Source organism: Galleria mellonella, unplaced genomic scaffold (assembly GCF_026898425.1).
Source record: "Galleria mellonella isolate WM207_F2 unplaced genomic scaffold, CSIRO_AGI_GalMel_v1 utg213, whole genome shotgun sequence".
NCBI lineage: Eukaryota > Metazoa > Arthropoda > Insecta > Lepidoptera > Pyralidae > Galleria > Galleria mellonella.
This window is the reverse complement of record NW_026442039.1, coordinates 5,670,205-5,684,708: the sequence shown is the minus strand read 5'-3', so window position 1 is coordinate 5,684,708 and position 14,504 is coordinate 5,670,205. Positions and strand designations below refer to the sequence as shown.

The 14,504-nt window shown below is 33.9% G+C and overlaps 2 protein-coding genes across 2 annotated transcripts; both read left to right on the top strand.

The window, feature by feature from the left end:
* The first annotated feature begins 443 nt into the window (after positions 1-443).
* LOC113522186 (eukaryotic translation initiation factor 4E1-like) lies at positions 444-6,005 on the top strand. Its single transcript, XM_052894436.1, has 5 exons — positions 444-601; positions 891-1,069; positions 2,388-2,565; positions 3,416-3,503; positions 4,530-6,005. The coding sequence occupies exons 1-5, from the start codon at positions 572-574 to the stop codon at positions 4,685-4,687; spliced, it is 633 nt and encodes a 210-aa protein (XP_052750396.1). The 5' UTR covers positions 444-571; the 3' UTR covers positions 4,688-6,005.
* A 1,210-nt stretch (positions 6,006-7,215) lies between these two features.
* Positions 7,216-13,990, top strand: LOC113517756 (eukaryotic translation initiation factor 4E1-like). The gene is made up of 5 exons (XM_052894437.1): positions 7,216-7,399; positions 10,733-10,893; positions 12,941-13,109; positions 13,386-13,470; positions 13,770-13,990. The coding sequence occupies exons 1-5, from the start codon at positions 7,370-7,372 to the stop codon at positions 13,898-13,900; spliced, it is 576 nt and encodes a 191-aa protein (XP_052750397.1). The 5' UTR covers positions 7,216-7,369; the 3' UTR covers positions 13,901-13,990.
* The last annotated feature ends 514 nt before the right edge of the window (positions 13,991-14,504 follow it).

Sequence of the window (14,504 nt, the reverse complement as noted above, 5' to 3'; positions counted from 1 at the left end):
CATAAATTATATCGAATATATAATCTAATAATGTAAAAATTATTATTGATAAATTTCCAAAATTTTGTATTTAGATTCTGAATATTCTTTCATTATTTCTAGTGACAATGATATTTTATCAGTCAGTAGATCATCGTCACCAAAAATAATGCCTACTTTAAACGATTTATAGTTAATAGACATACTTTACGGTCGATTCGCCGTGAGGTGCCGTTTTTTGTAAATTTATTGTTAAAATTACTATTTCAATTTAATATCACAGCGAAATTTTTATTGTTAAGACTAATATGAACTAATTTTTTAATACACTTAAGTCAAAATTATTATAATTTTAATTTATGATGATCCTAAAACAATAATTTGTAAAACTATTAAATTAAAATAGTAGGTTAAGAGATAATTTTAAAGAAATGACACCTCAGAATCGGTCTCATTGCCTTTTGTTTGTATAATACCAGCGCGCTTAGAACTTAGAACCCAGGTATCATTCAGTAAACCATTAAAAAAAAAAAACTGTCTTTTTTCCTTTTCGTAGAATATTAAAAAATTTGATCTACGATATTTTTGTGACATGGCTGGAAATACTACTGAGGAAGTGGAGGTAGGTGGAATAAAGAAATTGATTGCTAAATAAAACGATCTACCCGTATTTTCATTGTGTTATAGTTTAATGTGTCTACTTTTTGCTAATTATGCTGATGTGGCCGGACGAACTTTCACTACAATTTTTTTTATATTCGCTTGTATTTTTGCTTTGTTACTCGGTCTCACATTAAAATTAGACTATTAATACACTTTTTTGACGATAAAATTTAATTTGTAAACTATCTTCCAAAGTTTGAACCAAGTTTTTAGGTTAGAATTCATAGAAAATGGCTTGTGTGTTCAAGGGGTCTACTTCCACCGAGACCAAAACGAATACCGCTGCTGAGATTCCTCCCGAGTTTCTCATCAAGCATCCGCTGCAAAATACTTGGAGCCTATGGTTTTACGACAATGACAGGAACAAAACATGGGAAGAAAATTTGATTGAGCTGACTTCGTTTGACACGGTGGAAGATTTTTGGAGGTAAAGATCAAAATACTACTAACTTTTGTTATTTGTATGTAGTTCACAGAGAATTGTAATTCATTAGTTTTGTGAACTAGATGTATTTTATTGATAAATAATCTTGCAGTAAGCAGTCCTTTAAGGGGAAAAAAAAGTTTTGTTAAAATTAAATTGTCAATATTAAATATTATAACAAAAACATGCATAAGCTTTATATTAAATTTATGGTCACATAACAGCTGAACTATCTATAATTACATTGTATTATCTTAAATTTTCTTGAAATACCATTTCAGTATGATTGAGTCATAAGAACCTTTAGATTGTACAGCATCAAGGTTAATTGTAATTATGACTATTTGTTTAAATTATTAATGCTTTATATGGCATAGCTTTATTTGTATTTTTTTCTATATTATCAACCATATATGTAATATAAATATTAAAAAGATTATATAATTGATAGTTTAGTACACATTTTTAAGGGAAATAAGAGAATCTAGATAATTTAGTGAAAAATTTGCAAAAATAATTTTAATTGTAGGCACAAGAAAAAGCGAGAAACAAATTTATTAAAAAAAGAACTGCCAGGTATTAATTCAAAAAAATTAAAGTAGTATCACACCATACACCCATTCATAATGAAATTGATTTACACATGTAACAAACAAGCAATTTTGTTCCATACAGGTAACTTTATATTTTAATGTGTGAAAATGAAATGGTATCTTGCACTATTTTCTTTTAATGGGTGATAATGGAATGGTAACCGCACCTATGCTATTGGGAAATGCTGGTGGGGCACTTGTGAGAGGTGATAGGTGAGAATAAAAAGGCAGATCAGTTAGCTTATTGTGTTCTATCTAATTCTGCTAGAATTAACTATGATGGTTTCCAGGAGGAACAGCATGGAGGTCGACTTGATAGGGTGTATTGCTAGCAATGGGCCAGTTAGACTTCATTACTAATAATCCTTTTCCCCCCTGTCTGCACTATTGGTTAGGCACTAGTAACTCCTAGGCATGGATAAAAATAGGTCAGTTGGCCCATCATGATGAATTAATCACAATAGTTTCTAGGGGGAAATCATAAGAGGTTGATAGGATAGGGTATATTGTTATCAATGGGGCTTGTAGATGTAGGTTTGTATAAATGAGATTCTTTGGTTTTATATGGGACTAGATGAATTTGTGCAAAATTATTTTGTTTGATTTCAAACTTAGTTAGTACGCTTATTTATAAACATGGTTCATGGCTAAAGTCCATGTAAATTTATTATAATAAAGAGTGACTCACTTATTATACATCATTACAGTATGCTCTTTTTTATTTGCAGATTATACCACCATATAAAGTTACCATCGGAGTTACGCCAAGGTCATGACTATGCAGTGTTTAAACAAGGCATACGTCCTATGTGGGAAGATGATGCAAATAAGATGGGCGGTAGATGGCTCATCAGTTTGGAGAAGAAGCAACGCACTTCGGATCTTGACCGTTTCTGGTTAGATGTGGTGAGTTGATTTTGAATAAGATTGAAAAGCCGTCAGTTTAGTGGTGTACCGAATCAATCTTTTTGGTAAACAAGTATTTTCTGTAATTTTACACTGATTTGTGTTTGTAGATCAGTACTTAAGTATTTATATGAGTATTAGAGTGCTACATCCTACTAGAATATTTTTTAACTGGTTTCAGAAACATTCAATAAAGATAAAATAAATTTTTAGTTTTTAATTTATATTTTTATTAATTTTATAGTTATTAAAAATGTAAACCTATATTACATATTAGTTGTTTCACACGACACTGCCTGAATTAGTTGGTATATAAAGTGTTTTATGTGTTAAGTTAGGATATAATCTACCCCTGAATGAAACATATCTGAATTTCATTTACATATGTTCAGTCCTTTAAGTTTAATTAAGTTAAAACAGAAAAATAAATTACCCCGCTTACTTTGAGTACCTTCAGTGCTCGAATCTTGTATTTGAGTATTCAAGTAGTTCAGTTATGTAGTTTTTTTTTATGGGTGAAAATGGTATGGTTACCCCGCCTGCGCTAATGGGATACGCTGGCGGAGCACCAGTGAAGGGTGATAGATGAGAATGAAAATAGGTCAGTTAGCCCATCATGATGAATTCATAAGGAATTAACCATGATAGTTTCCAGGGAGAACCGCAAGGAGGTCGACCTGGTTAGGTATATTGCTAGCAATAGGATTCTTAGTCTCCATTACTAACAATCCCTTTCCCCCCAGTTATATAGTATTATATATAATAATATAGTATTATATATAGTGACCCATCACTAAATCATTTGATAGCAATAAAATAAAGTGTGATTGATTGTTAAATTTTTTTCTAGGTTCTTCTACTAATTGGTGAAAATTTCGAGCATCCAGAGGAGATTTGCGGGGCTGTCGTGAACGTCAGAGCAAAAATCGATAAGATTGGTGAGTGTAACAAATAAACATTTATAAAATGTATGTTACCTAGTTTGCAGGATAAATGATGTAGAGTAAAAACCTTCTGACCACTTGTCTTTTTAGTAATTGCTCAGCCCCCAGTACTCGACTCAAATTTGTAATTTTATATATATGGTGTGCAAGCGATAATTTTAATAAAATATCTGGAGGTCTCGATTAGATATAGTTATTTAATTCTAAAATAGAATACGGAAGACGTGTGCTGAGTCAGTGGTTCTTTGATAATTCATCTTTGAACATGTGATTTACATTTTTTATTTTTCATAACTGCCTACATATAATGTTTGTATTACAATAATGTTATTACTCTAAGTTTAGTGGATTGTAAGTATTAGCGATATGGATTAGTTAAATCTTGTTTTTTTTTTTTGTGAAAACCTGTAATTGGCTTTTTGTCTTTACTATTTTTTTTATTATGAAATTTTCTAGGTGTTGGGTTTTCCTTAATAATAATATATATATATATATATATATATATATATATATATATATATATATATATATATATATATATATATATATATATATTTATAAATATTTTTGACACATGACAAGTGCTTATATCCACTATCGGGACTTAACATGACGAAAAATTGACAATACTAGTGTTGTTGTGACCACGTCGTGGTGAAATCCACGTCAAAATGATGTGACGTGGATTTCACCACGATGATGATGATGAGAAACAAGTATGTAGGTATTATTTACCTGCAAAAACTTTTTGTCGCGTCAAGTTTTGATTGTGTATTTAAATGTGTGTAGCGAAAGTTTAAAATTAACTATATGACAGGTGATTTAAAAAAATTGTATTGTATAAAAAATCTATATAGGTAGACATAACTAATTTTTTTTAATGGGTGATAATGAAATGGTCACCCCGCCTGCGCTAACGGTATACGCTGGCAACATAACCTATATTATTACCCAGGACATTTTTAGCTATTTTAAAATTATAATTAGCTGTGAATAATTTTTTATTACTCTTGTTTTCAGGTGTATGGACAGCAGATACATCAAAACAGCACGCTAATCTAGAAATTGGTAGAAAATTAAAAGAGCAGCTTGGTATTCATGGGAAAATTGGTTTTCAAGTACACAGAGACACTATGGTTAAGCATAGTTCAGCTACAAAGAATCTATACACTGTTTAGTTATCTTAATTACTTTTATGTTGAACCTAACAACAGCGGTATGGGATCACACGCAAAAGGATAGTCGCTGACTCGAACTGGGATGTCAGATCTTGTTTACATAGCTCTCTGACTTACTGTATCGGCCCTCTTGTAAATAAATCCCATAGGCTACTGTTATGTTATTAAATATATTAAACAATTTATTTAACAGAAGTAGACATACTTTAGGTTCAAGTTTCGATTCGTCTCGCATATGTATTATCGTTCGCGACGTCCCCGAGTCGCAGCAATGGATTTGTTATTGACTAAAAAAAATTGAGTCTGATTTTTTACTAAGCTGTGCTTGAGTATGTTTGTCGATATCGCATAGATGTAAGTTTAGAGTCCTCTCACGGGTCGGTGAGATTTAAGTAAAAATCCCAATATTTTCAGTTTTTTTTTATTATAGCACGACATGTGACGAACCCTATCCTGAGCGGAAACGGAAACAGTCAACAGAAAAGAGAATATTTTACTTACAATGCTGCAGTTGGCCGTAGTCTGCTAGCTCATTATGTGATTTTTCACGCTATATTTGAAGGATCTGAGGTTATTAGATGAAGGGTAAATGTCACGGGCTATTCAATATTATGGATGTAGTTGCTGGCAAATCCTCATGGGATGCTACTGAATAGACGAAGGTGGAATGAGAGAAGATGGCAAGGTGCGAATTCGTTTTATTTACATGAATGTATTTAACTCATTGTAAGCATATATTACAATAATTATTGCTTATTCTCTCTTTAATGACATCGTGAAACAGTTTGAAATATTGTTACGGGCTACCAAAGAATCTGACGTCATTTATCGTACATTTACCGCGGCGGAATACTGCCGACCCGTGAGCCGAAGGCTCGTATTTTGTTCTACTGTTACCATACAGGAGTGTCTAAATTTATTGTCTTGCATACATATTAGTCAAGTTACAATGGACCAATTGTTGTTCAATTCGATAGAATGCTTTATTTTAACTGTATGTAGACGCATGTGTTGTTTAACAAAGCGATTTAGGCACTCGCGTGGAACGTCTCACTGTAACGGAAAGGTGACTAGACTTAGTTTATCTATTACGAAAAATGATATTTTTACATTTAACGATTGTCGTACGATGTATACCAATCGAATAATAAGTAACGTCCGCTTTAATTTAATTTAACACATTGAACAATCTTTTTAGCATTACAATGAACTGCTGCCTCTGTAACATTCGTTTCTTCAGTTTGGTTATGTAACAGTCAAACACTATTTTGGTATTTTGTAATGAAAACACTAAAATAAAATGTTTCTTGTTTTATTATTAATGTATTCCTGCACCTGTAAGTAGTTACATATTATAGAAAAGTACAAATTTTAAATTCTAAGTTTTCCAATTTCCAGTGATATATATGTATCTCTTAGATTATATAGATAGAGCATTGAGTTTCAAAAAGGGGTCAACTTTTTGTCAGCTAATTGTTAAATTAACTTTAACGTAAACTAGCTATAAGGTAAAAGGTAGTGAAAACTGACATTACGTTTATAATTTAACCGGTTGGCTAAAAGTGGTGGAAATTGTATCAATTTGGAGAAAAATATTTGAAATTTGGGTAGAAACAGTGCAAGTAATTATTACATTATACAAAAAATCGCATCTGGTTACATTGAATGGGAGTCGCTAGTCGTATGAAACTTATGACAATAATTTTACGTTATTATATGAAATTATTCCCCCCCCCCCCCGCCCTTCTTTCCTTAATATATTTTTTTCTTTAGTTTCATTCACCCCATATTAGGGTATTTTGCCCCCTTAACATTAAGATACTATATTACAGACCTACGACAATGGGAACATCGTTGTAGGATTGTAGTTTTAGTAGAAAACTATGTTACCAAACTGTATTCTATCATGGCGAATCATGGACATTTTGAATAGGCACTATGACAGGTAAAGTTATGGTGCCATTTCAAAAACAGCATTTGTCTTATAATTTTTTTTATGTATTAAAATATAAATATACTAAAGTATGAATAAATTTGAAGATAAAATCAAGTCAGGTCATTGTGATGAATTCTATAAGAATCAGTCACGATGGATTCCAGGGAAAACTGCTTGAAGGACGACTCGATAGTGTTATTGACAATTCCTTTCCCCCTACCCAAATGAGGATCGAGAGCAGAGCTTTCAGCTATGTTTAAATATATGTCAAGTACATATTCGTCTTTTAAAGGGCCAGTCCTTCCTCTCCTGGAAAAAGATCTCAAATATACGAATGCTGACTGCCTATAGTATCAAGAAGAAAATTAACTCGTGTTTACACATCTAAAAATACCTAATTTAGTAGAAATTAGACGATGTTATAATCTTTGTTATATCCATGGTAATGTTCATATCTATAGGTGACGACTACTATTTTCTATTAGGTAAGCTGTTAGCTTGTTTTGTCATTCTACGTTGCATAAAAAATAAATAAAAAATAACTGATACAAAAATTATTACTACAACAAAAATTATTCCAAGACTGGCAACACTGATTGCGATCGCTTGGGACTTTCATAATATGACAAATTGAAACAGTTATCTTTCGTCATTTATTAGTAAATTATTTATTAGTTTTTATATAAGTTAAGGTTTTCAGTTTTAATTTTTTTTATTTCGTAATAAAGTGGGTAGGACAGTTTAAAATGGCGCAAAATATAAGCGTAGATTTAAAGGTAAGTTTTATAATAATAATAATTTTATGCATCATTGCATGAATCATATTTTAATAACTTGTTAAGTGTCATTTTGTTTAATTCTACTGATACTTACCTATTATAAAAATAAATAAAGTTAATTATAAATTATAATAAATAAGTTTCTTCAGATACTTGGATGATAGGTTTTAAATGAAATTTGGCACACAAATAAACTGGTCGCTTAGAATATCATTGTTCAATTCCTGGTCGAACCAACTAATCAGTGATATCGACTTCCGCAAAATAACATTTTATTCAGTAAAATATAGGTACACAAATAAATCATGTCATAGTTTTACCCTCCTTATTCATAAAAACTAAAATGTAGTAGAAACATATTTTAACAATTAAAGTGTTGTCACAGTCTTTCAAATTAAGAAATTAGCGCAAAAGAAAGAGACAACATTCCAATAGTTAAAACAGGTTTATAAGAGGTTTGACGTTTTCATGAATAAGGTGGTAAGACCTTATCCTATCTAATAGATTAATATGGGGGGGGGGGGGAAGGGATTGTTAGTAATGGAGACTGAGAATCCTATTGCTAGCAATATACCCAACCAGGTCGATCTCCTCGCGGTTCTCCCTGGAAACTATCACGGTTCATTCCTGATGAATTCATGGTGGGCTAACTGGCCTGTTTTCATTCTCATCTATCACCCTTCACTGGTGCCCCTCCGGTGTATACCGATAGCACCTGTGGGGTTACCATTCCATTATCATCCACTGAAAAAAAACTCCATAGACTGGGGGGAGGGGGAAGGGATTGCTAGTAATACGGACCTGATAAAGTATATTGCTATCAATATACTTTATCAGGACAACCTCCACATGGTCCCCCATGGAAACTATCGTGCTGAATTCCAGGTGTATTCATCACGATGGGCTAACTGACCTGCTCTTTCATGTTCACCTATCATCCCTCACTGGTGCCTCGGCATCGTATACCGATAGCGCAGGCGGGGTTACCATTCCTCTATCACCCATTAAAAAATAACTAAAGACTTAAAAAAAAAATAAAAAACGGTTCTGAGCCACCTGCATCCCTTCCTCCCTGCAATGCTTTTGAGGTTGTCACTTCATCTTATGGGGGGTCGTCCTACACTCCGTTTGCTCGTACAGGGTCTCTACTCAAGAGCCTGTCCTTCCTATCGGTTGTTGGTTCTTCGAGCTATGTGACCAGTTAATTGCCACTTTAGCTTGTTAATCCATACTACATGAGCCGTTAATTGGCCACTGCTGAACATAGGCTTCCCCCTATTGTGGTGGTTTGCCAGTAGTTGCCACGTTTGGCAGGTGAGTTGGCAACCGTAGTTTGTCTTTTAGTGATGTTTTGGGACGCTGCCGCCCATCCCTCGACTATTAGGGACTACTCACACTTATTCAGCATCATTCGCGTTTCTCTGAATAATTTTGGTCACACTTATACAGTTCTGCTTCTATCAGCGTCGCCGTAAGAATGAGAAAAGCCGTCATAGCGTGCTATCTCCGTTGAAATGTTCGTCTATTTCGTACGGCGTTGATTTCTATAGACAAAAGCTGAATAGAGCTGAATAAGTGTGAGTAGTCCCTTAAGCTCCCTTAGTCGTCTCTTACGACACCCACGGGAAAGGAAGGGGTGGCCTATTTTATGCTGGGCTTACACAGTACATTTTATTATATATATAAATAGAGCATCGAGCCTCAAAAACGGGTCAACATTTTGTCAGCTAATTGTCAAATTGGCTGACTCGTTTTTTCATCATCATTGTTTTTTCATTATCATTGTTCTATATACTTACGCACACAATCTTTCTTGACATTAGGTACGTCAAGATAGATTGTTTTATTGATTTAAGCGATTGTTGATTTCATTATTTAATAAATAAAATGAGTTTTTACGCATTAAAACATGTAAATATTATAAAACAAAATAAATATAGGAGTATAAAGGAAACACTTATAATTGTCACGCAAAATTGTATGAAAGAGTCCCGCTTTTCACAAAGCATTTGTATGGAGACACTCTATCTATATACATAATTTAAGATAGTAAACTTTTTGCAGAAAGGTATAATTTTCTCAATAGAATTTGTCTTAGGGAAAAGTTTGTACTTGTCAAAAAAAGATCCTGTGTCCTTCGTCTGCGCAGATGAAGGACGTTATTTGACTCGTTATTCCAGATTTTACGACAACGGACGTTTCTCCGCTAAAATTACTAATGTACATTTTAAATACACTTTACTAATGCAAATAAAAAAAAATTGTCTATGTACAAAATGTCCATCATATACGCAGTTTTTTATGGTGCTATTTCATTTGCTAATCTTAATCCCTGTTATCTGTAACTAATATTATAGATAGGTAAGTCTGTTTGTATGTTTGTTATCTTTTCGCGCATTAACGGCTTAATCAATTACAATGAAATTTTTATATACACGTGTTATATAGGACGAAGAAAACCATAAGATACTTTTATTATACCAGAATATATTAATAAAAATATATTAAATGCAATGAAAAATGAATATATTAAAAAATAAACTTGACTGGTGAACTATCTGTGTAACCACATTTTTTGTATGCCGTACAGGCTAAACATGTCGAACGATATTATATTGTCAACATCTGCATGTATTTATACGCATGTTTTACAAACAAAAAAATCTTGAATCTTGAAATGATTATATTTTTATTAATATATTCTGGTCACGTGGCCGATGTCTGAGGTTTTTACCAGAGGGAGACTGAACAAAAGTCCATTGCTTGGTTACCTCTGTCCCATTCGTGTTTCTACCGTGAAGCAGTTGTGTTTGCATGGCTGTTGAATTTACAGGGTACAGAGGAATAACACCTGAGTCCTGAGGAATGGCAACGCATGGGGGGTATCATGGGCGAAACAGTATGTGTGTGTACTGTTATGTCCATGGTACTGCTCATGTTTATAGGAGACGGTTACCACTTTCCATCAGGTGGGCCGTCAGCTTGTTTGCCATTCTAAGTCGTATAAAAAACAGCTAATATGATATAAATATTAGTTTGTAAGAATGTATGCTAACTTTCCTACGTGGTCCCAGCATAGAATAGGCCACCCCTTCCTTATTCGTAGTTGTCGTAAGAGGCTACTAAGGGAGGGCGAGGGATGGGCAGCAGCGTCCTTCTTAAAACATCTCCAAAGTTTAACTGCGGTTTCCAATCCGCTTGCAAACCGTGGCAACTATGGGCAAAACCTTCCAAGGGGGATCCTTGTGTTCAGCAGTGGAAAGTCAAGGTCTGCTTGAATAATAATAGATGTATTTATTTGTTATGATGAGAATGATGCAAACTTTCAAGGATGATGCGTCTGCAGTTGTTCCGATGGTGCCTGAAATGGTCAGTATCAAACATCCTCTCGAGCGACCGTGGAGCATCTGGTATAATTCTAATGATAAAAAGAATTGGGAGGATTGTCTTATAGAACTCACTACGTTTGACACCGTGGAAGACTATTGGTGGTGAGTTAATATTTGAAATAGCAAACAAGTTTATGGCTCATGTGATAGAATGTATTTAGTATGTTTTATATGGGTGATAATGGAATGGTAACCCCGCCTACGCTATCGGTATACATTGGCGGGGTAACAGTGAGAGGTGGTATTTTGTCATTCGTCACGATGGGCTAACTGACCTGCTTCAGGGGGAAAGGGATTGTTAGTAACGGAGACTGAGAATCCCATTGCTAGCAATATATCCAACCAGGTCGACCTCCTCGCGGTTTTCCCTGGAAACTATCATGGTTAATTCCTGATGAATTTATCATGATGGGCTAACTGGCCTGTTTTCATTCTCATCTATCACCCTTCACTGGTGCTCCGCCAGCGTATCCCGTTAGCGCAGGCGGGGTTACCATACCATTTTCACCCATCAAAAAAAAACTGACCTGCTTCATCCTCACCTATTACCTCTCACTCGTACCCCGCCAGTGTATACCGATAGCGCAGGCGGAGTTACCATGCCATTTTCACCCATTAAAAAAAAGATGGAATGCACTTGCATCCCTCTATCGGGAATAAAGTACTTGAAGCGTTTGAATAAAAGCTTAGAGCATGTCGGTTGCTATTCCAATTTGTACATATATGTATAATTTATATTTTATTCGTTAATAATGTACCGCGCAGGTGTAGATGACCTTGACCTTGATGACCTTCCTGAATGTAATCTTTGCGGCGCCCATGGTATCCTACATGTGTTCCCATTATATTTTAATAGCATTATTTATACTCATACCATTTATAAGTTATTTTTATTTATACCTTTTATAACTGTATACCTGGTGGACTTCGGGGCATTTGTTCGCATTGCTATCCACTGTTATTGTGGTGAATTAGTTATTAGAGTTAGTCAACGTGTTAGGGGGTGAGACTACCACTGTCTCTTCGAATAATCCAGTTAACGATCTTTTTCGTGATCTCTTCGGTCAGTTGGTAATTTAAATACACACACATTGTCTTTGATGTTGGTTAATGAAATTCGAACTCACGAACTTTGGAGTCTGCTAGTCGGTGCCTAAGCTTCGACACGATCCTCGCAGTGGGTCTATATCATTATTTATATATTGTTATCTTTATAAAAGAAAAGATGTTTATTTTTTTTTATACTGGAATGGAATGAGACACCAGAGGGAGACTTTGTACAAAAGTCTTGTTTCAACAGTGAAGCAGTTGTGTTTGCATGGCTGTGTTTCGGTTTGAAGGGTGGGATATGGAGTGAATTTACTGGGTACAGAGGAATAACACCTGAGTCCTCAGGAATGGCAACGCATTGGGGGTATCATGGGCGAAACAGTATACTCTGTTATGTCCATGGTACTGCTCATGTCTATAGGCGACTGTTACCACTTTCCATCAGGTGGGCCGTCAGCTTGTTTGCTATTCTAAGTTGTATAAAAAAAAAGACTTCTGATTCTTACTACCTGATGATAAGTAATAATGAAATCCATCTATGTGAGTGTATTATTAGATTATACATTTATATTAATTAAATAAAATTACACGATTGGAAAGAAGTACCATCTTTAAACTTCTCTATAACTATGTGTTAGTCTATGCTAAATTACAAACCATAGATTAATATAGTTTTCTAAAGGGTGTCATACACTATCACTTATAATCTATTACAGTGAGTATGGGCTGCAGGTTCAGCGCGAGATTGCAACTAACCTGCGGCCCATCCTATGCCGCCTTATATAAACACTTTATCACATTTCTCTTTAACGAATCCAAGTTATACTTGATAGAAAACACAGATCCCGGAGTTTGATTTGTTTAGATGTTTGTTACTCAATCACGCTCTAACGACGGAATGGATTCGAATGAAATTTGGTACATTAGTTATATTCTAACTTAACACATATGTAGAATACTTCATTATAATGAGCCACGCGAGCGGAGCTGCAGGAAATAGTAAATATATAAGTGTACCCTCACTTAGTCATGTTTATTTAATCATTGTGAGTATTCCTTATTTTATTAAATAAATACTTAAATAAAATTGTGTTTACAGCCTTTATCACCATATGTTGCTACCATCAGAACTCCGTCAAGGTCAAGATTATGCAGTATTTAAACAAGGCGTCCGCCCTATGTGGGAAGACTCGAATAACGTATCCGGCGGTCGTTGGGTCATTATGGCTGAAAATTTGCACCATTTAAACGCCATTTGGTTAGATATTGTAAGTTTCACTTTTAATTTACAAGAAAAAAAAATATATATATAATAGAATATTACATAAATTTAAGTAACAATACTTAATTTTTTTTTTATACAACACGCATGCGAACGGCAAACGAGCATGCGGTTTACCTGATGGTAAGTGACTACCGCCGCCCATGTATTTATGTAATATTCTATTATTATTTTACCTACAAAGATATAAAAAGTAATGTATTATAAAAGTAATCTCAGTAACCTATCTAGTAAAAATTACATAAATTTGTGTATTTTCTAGGTTCTCCTTTTGATTGGGGAAAATTTTGAAAATATGGATATGATTTCTGGTGTTATAGTTAATGTCAGATTTCGAAGTAAAGTCGGTAAGTAAAATCCAATGTACAGGCGAAATAAAATAATTAGTATTCTTTTACGGGAGTGTTCTAACAGTGAAATTACATATTTTTCTCAAAGAAACGCGAAGTGTAGAACGATGAAAAAGTTTGAGCCCCCTCCCATATTGACAGTGCGTCCAGTTGTCGAGTTTGTATGGGACTTCTAAAACTATTTGTCAGTAAAAGAATACTAACGATTTTTACTGCACCTTGTATAAATAAATAGATTGAACTGTTAGTTAGCTTTATAAAGTAGTCGCCTTTTAATTTAATATTATTCTTTTCAGTCATTTGGACAACAAATAAGTCGAGGGAGGAAAACATTAAAATTGCTAAGAAAGTGAAAAATACTATCGCAATTCGTCGAAAGTTCGATTTTCAAGCACACAATGCTTCAAAAATATTGTTCAGTTTGTAGTTGCTTGTTTCATAAACAATTGTTAGTGTTTTAGCTGTGTTTTGCTTTCTTTTAAATATTTTAAATAAAAGACATTGACAGCTAGAAAAAGAGTGATTTTTATTTTTTATTAAATTCAAATTAGTATGAGTAACAAAAAAGTTTGCATGTGTTAACAACAATGAAGTCTTCGGATTGAAATGAAGTCTCATAAGGTACGTATTGATAAGTGATAAGAGATAACGCACTTATCCAACTGAGTCATGGAAAACGCTACCATAACGTCAAAGAAGTATAGTCGTGAAATTGCTAATCATTACCATTTTCAGCGAGTCTCTTCACTTCTTGATACGATACGACACCAATTTTTTCCTTACTCTGCTTTATGTAACTATGCCTTGGTCTTCCCCTTCGCCTTCTTCTTTCTATCTTACCTTTTATTATTATGTTCATAAGTTCGTCATGTCGTATCAAGTGTCCCAATATTTTCCCCTTCTGACCTCAATAGTTTTTATAATTTATTTCTTTTGCTTAACCCTAAGTAGGACCTCCTCTAATTTGGTCTTTCCATTTAATTTTCTGTATCCTTCTGCAGAAAAATATTTCAAAAGCTTTAAATTTATGT

Excerpts from the sequence above, each read along its gene's own strand:
- LOC113522186 (XM_052894436.1), top strand. The coding sequence starts at position 572 with ATGGCTGGAAATACTACTGAGGAAGTGGAG. Across the intron at positions 602-890 it reads ATACTACTGAGGAAGTGGAG|GGGTCTACTTCCACCGAGAC; the intron begins GTAGGTGGAATA and ends TGTGTGTTCAAG. Across the intron at positions 3,504-4,529 it reads AGCAAAAATCGATAAGATTG|GTGTATGGACAGCAGATACA; the intron begins GTGAGTGTAACA and ends TCTTGTTTTCAG.
- LOC113517756 (XM_052894437.1), top strand. The coding sequence starts at position 7,370 with ATGGCGCAAAATATAAGCGTAGATTTAAAG. Across the intron at positions 10,894-12,940 it reads ACCGTGGAAGACTATTGGTG|CCTTTATCACCATATGTTGC; the intron begins GTGAGTTAATAT and ends TTGTGTTTACAG. Across the intron at positions 13,471-13,769 it reads CAGATTTCGAAGTAAAGTCG|TCATTTGGACAACAAATAAG; the intron begins GTAAGTAAAATC and ends TATTCTTTTCAG.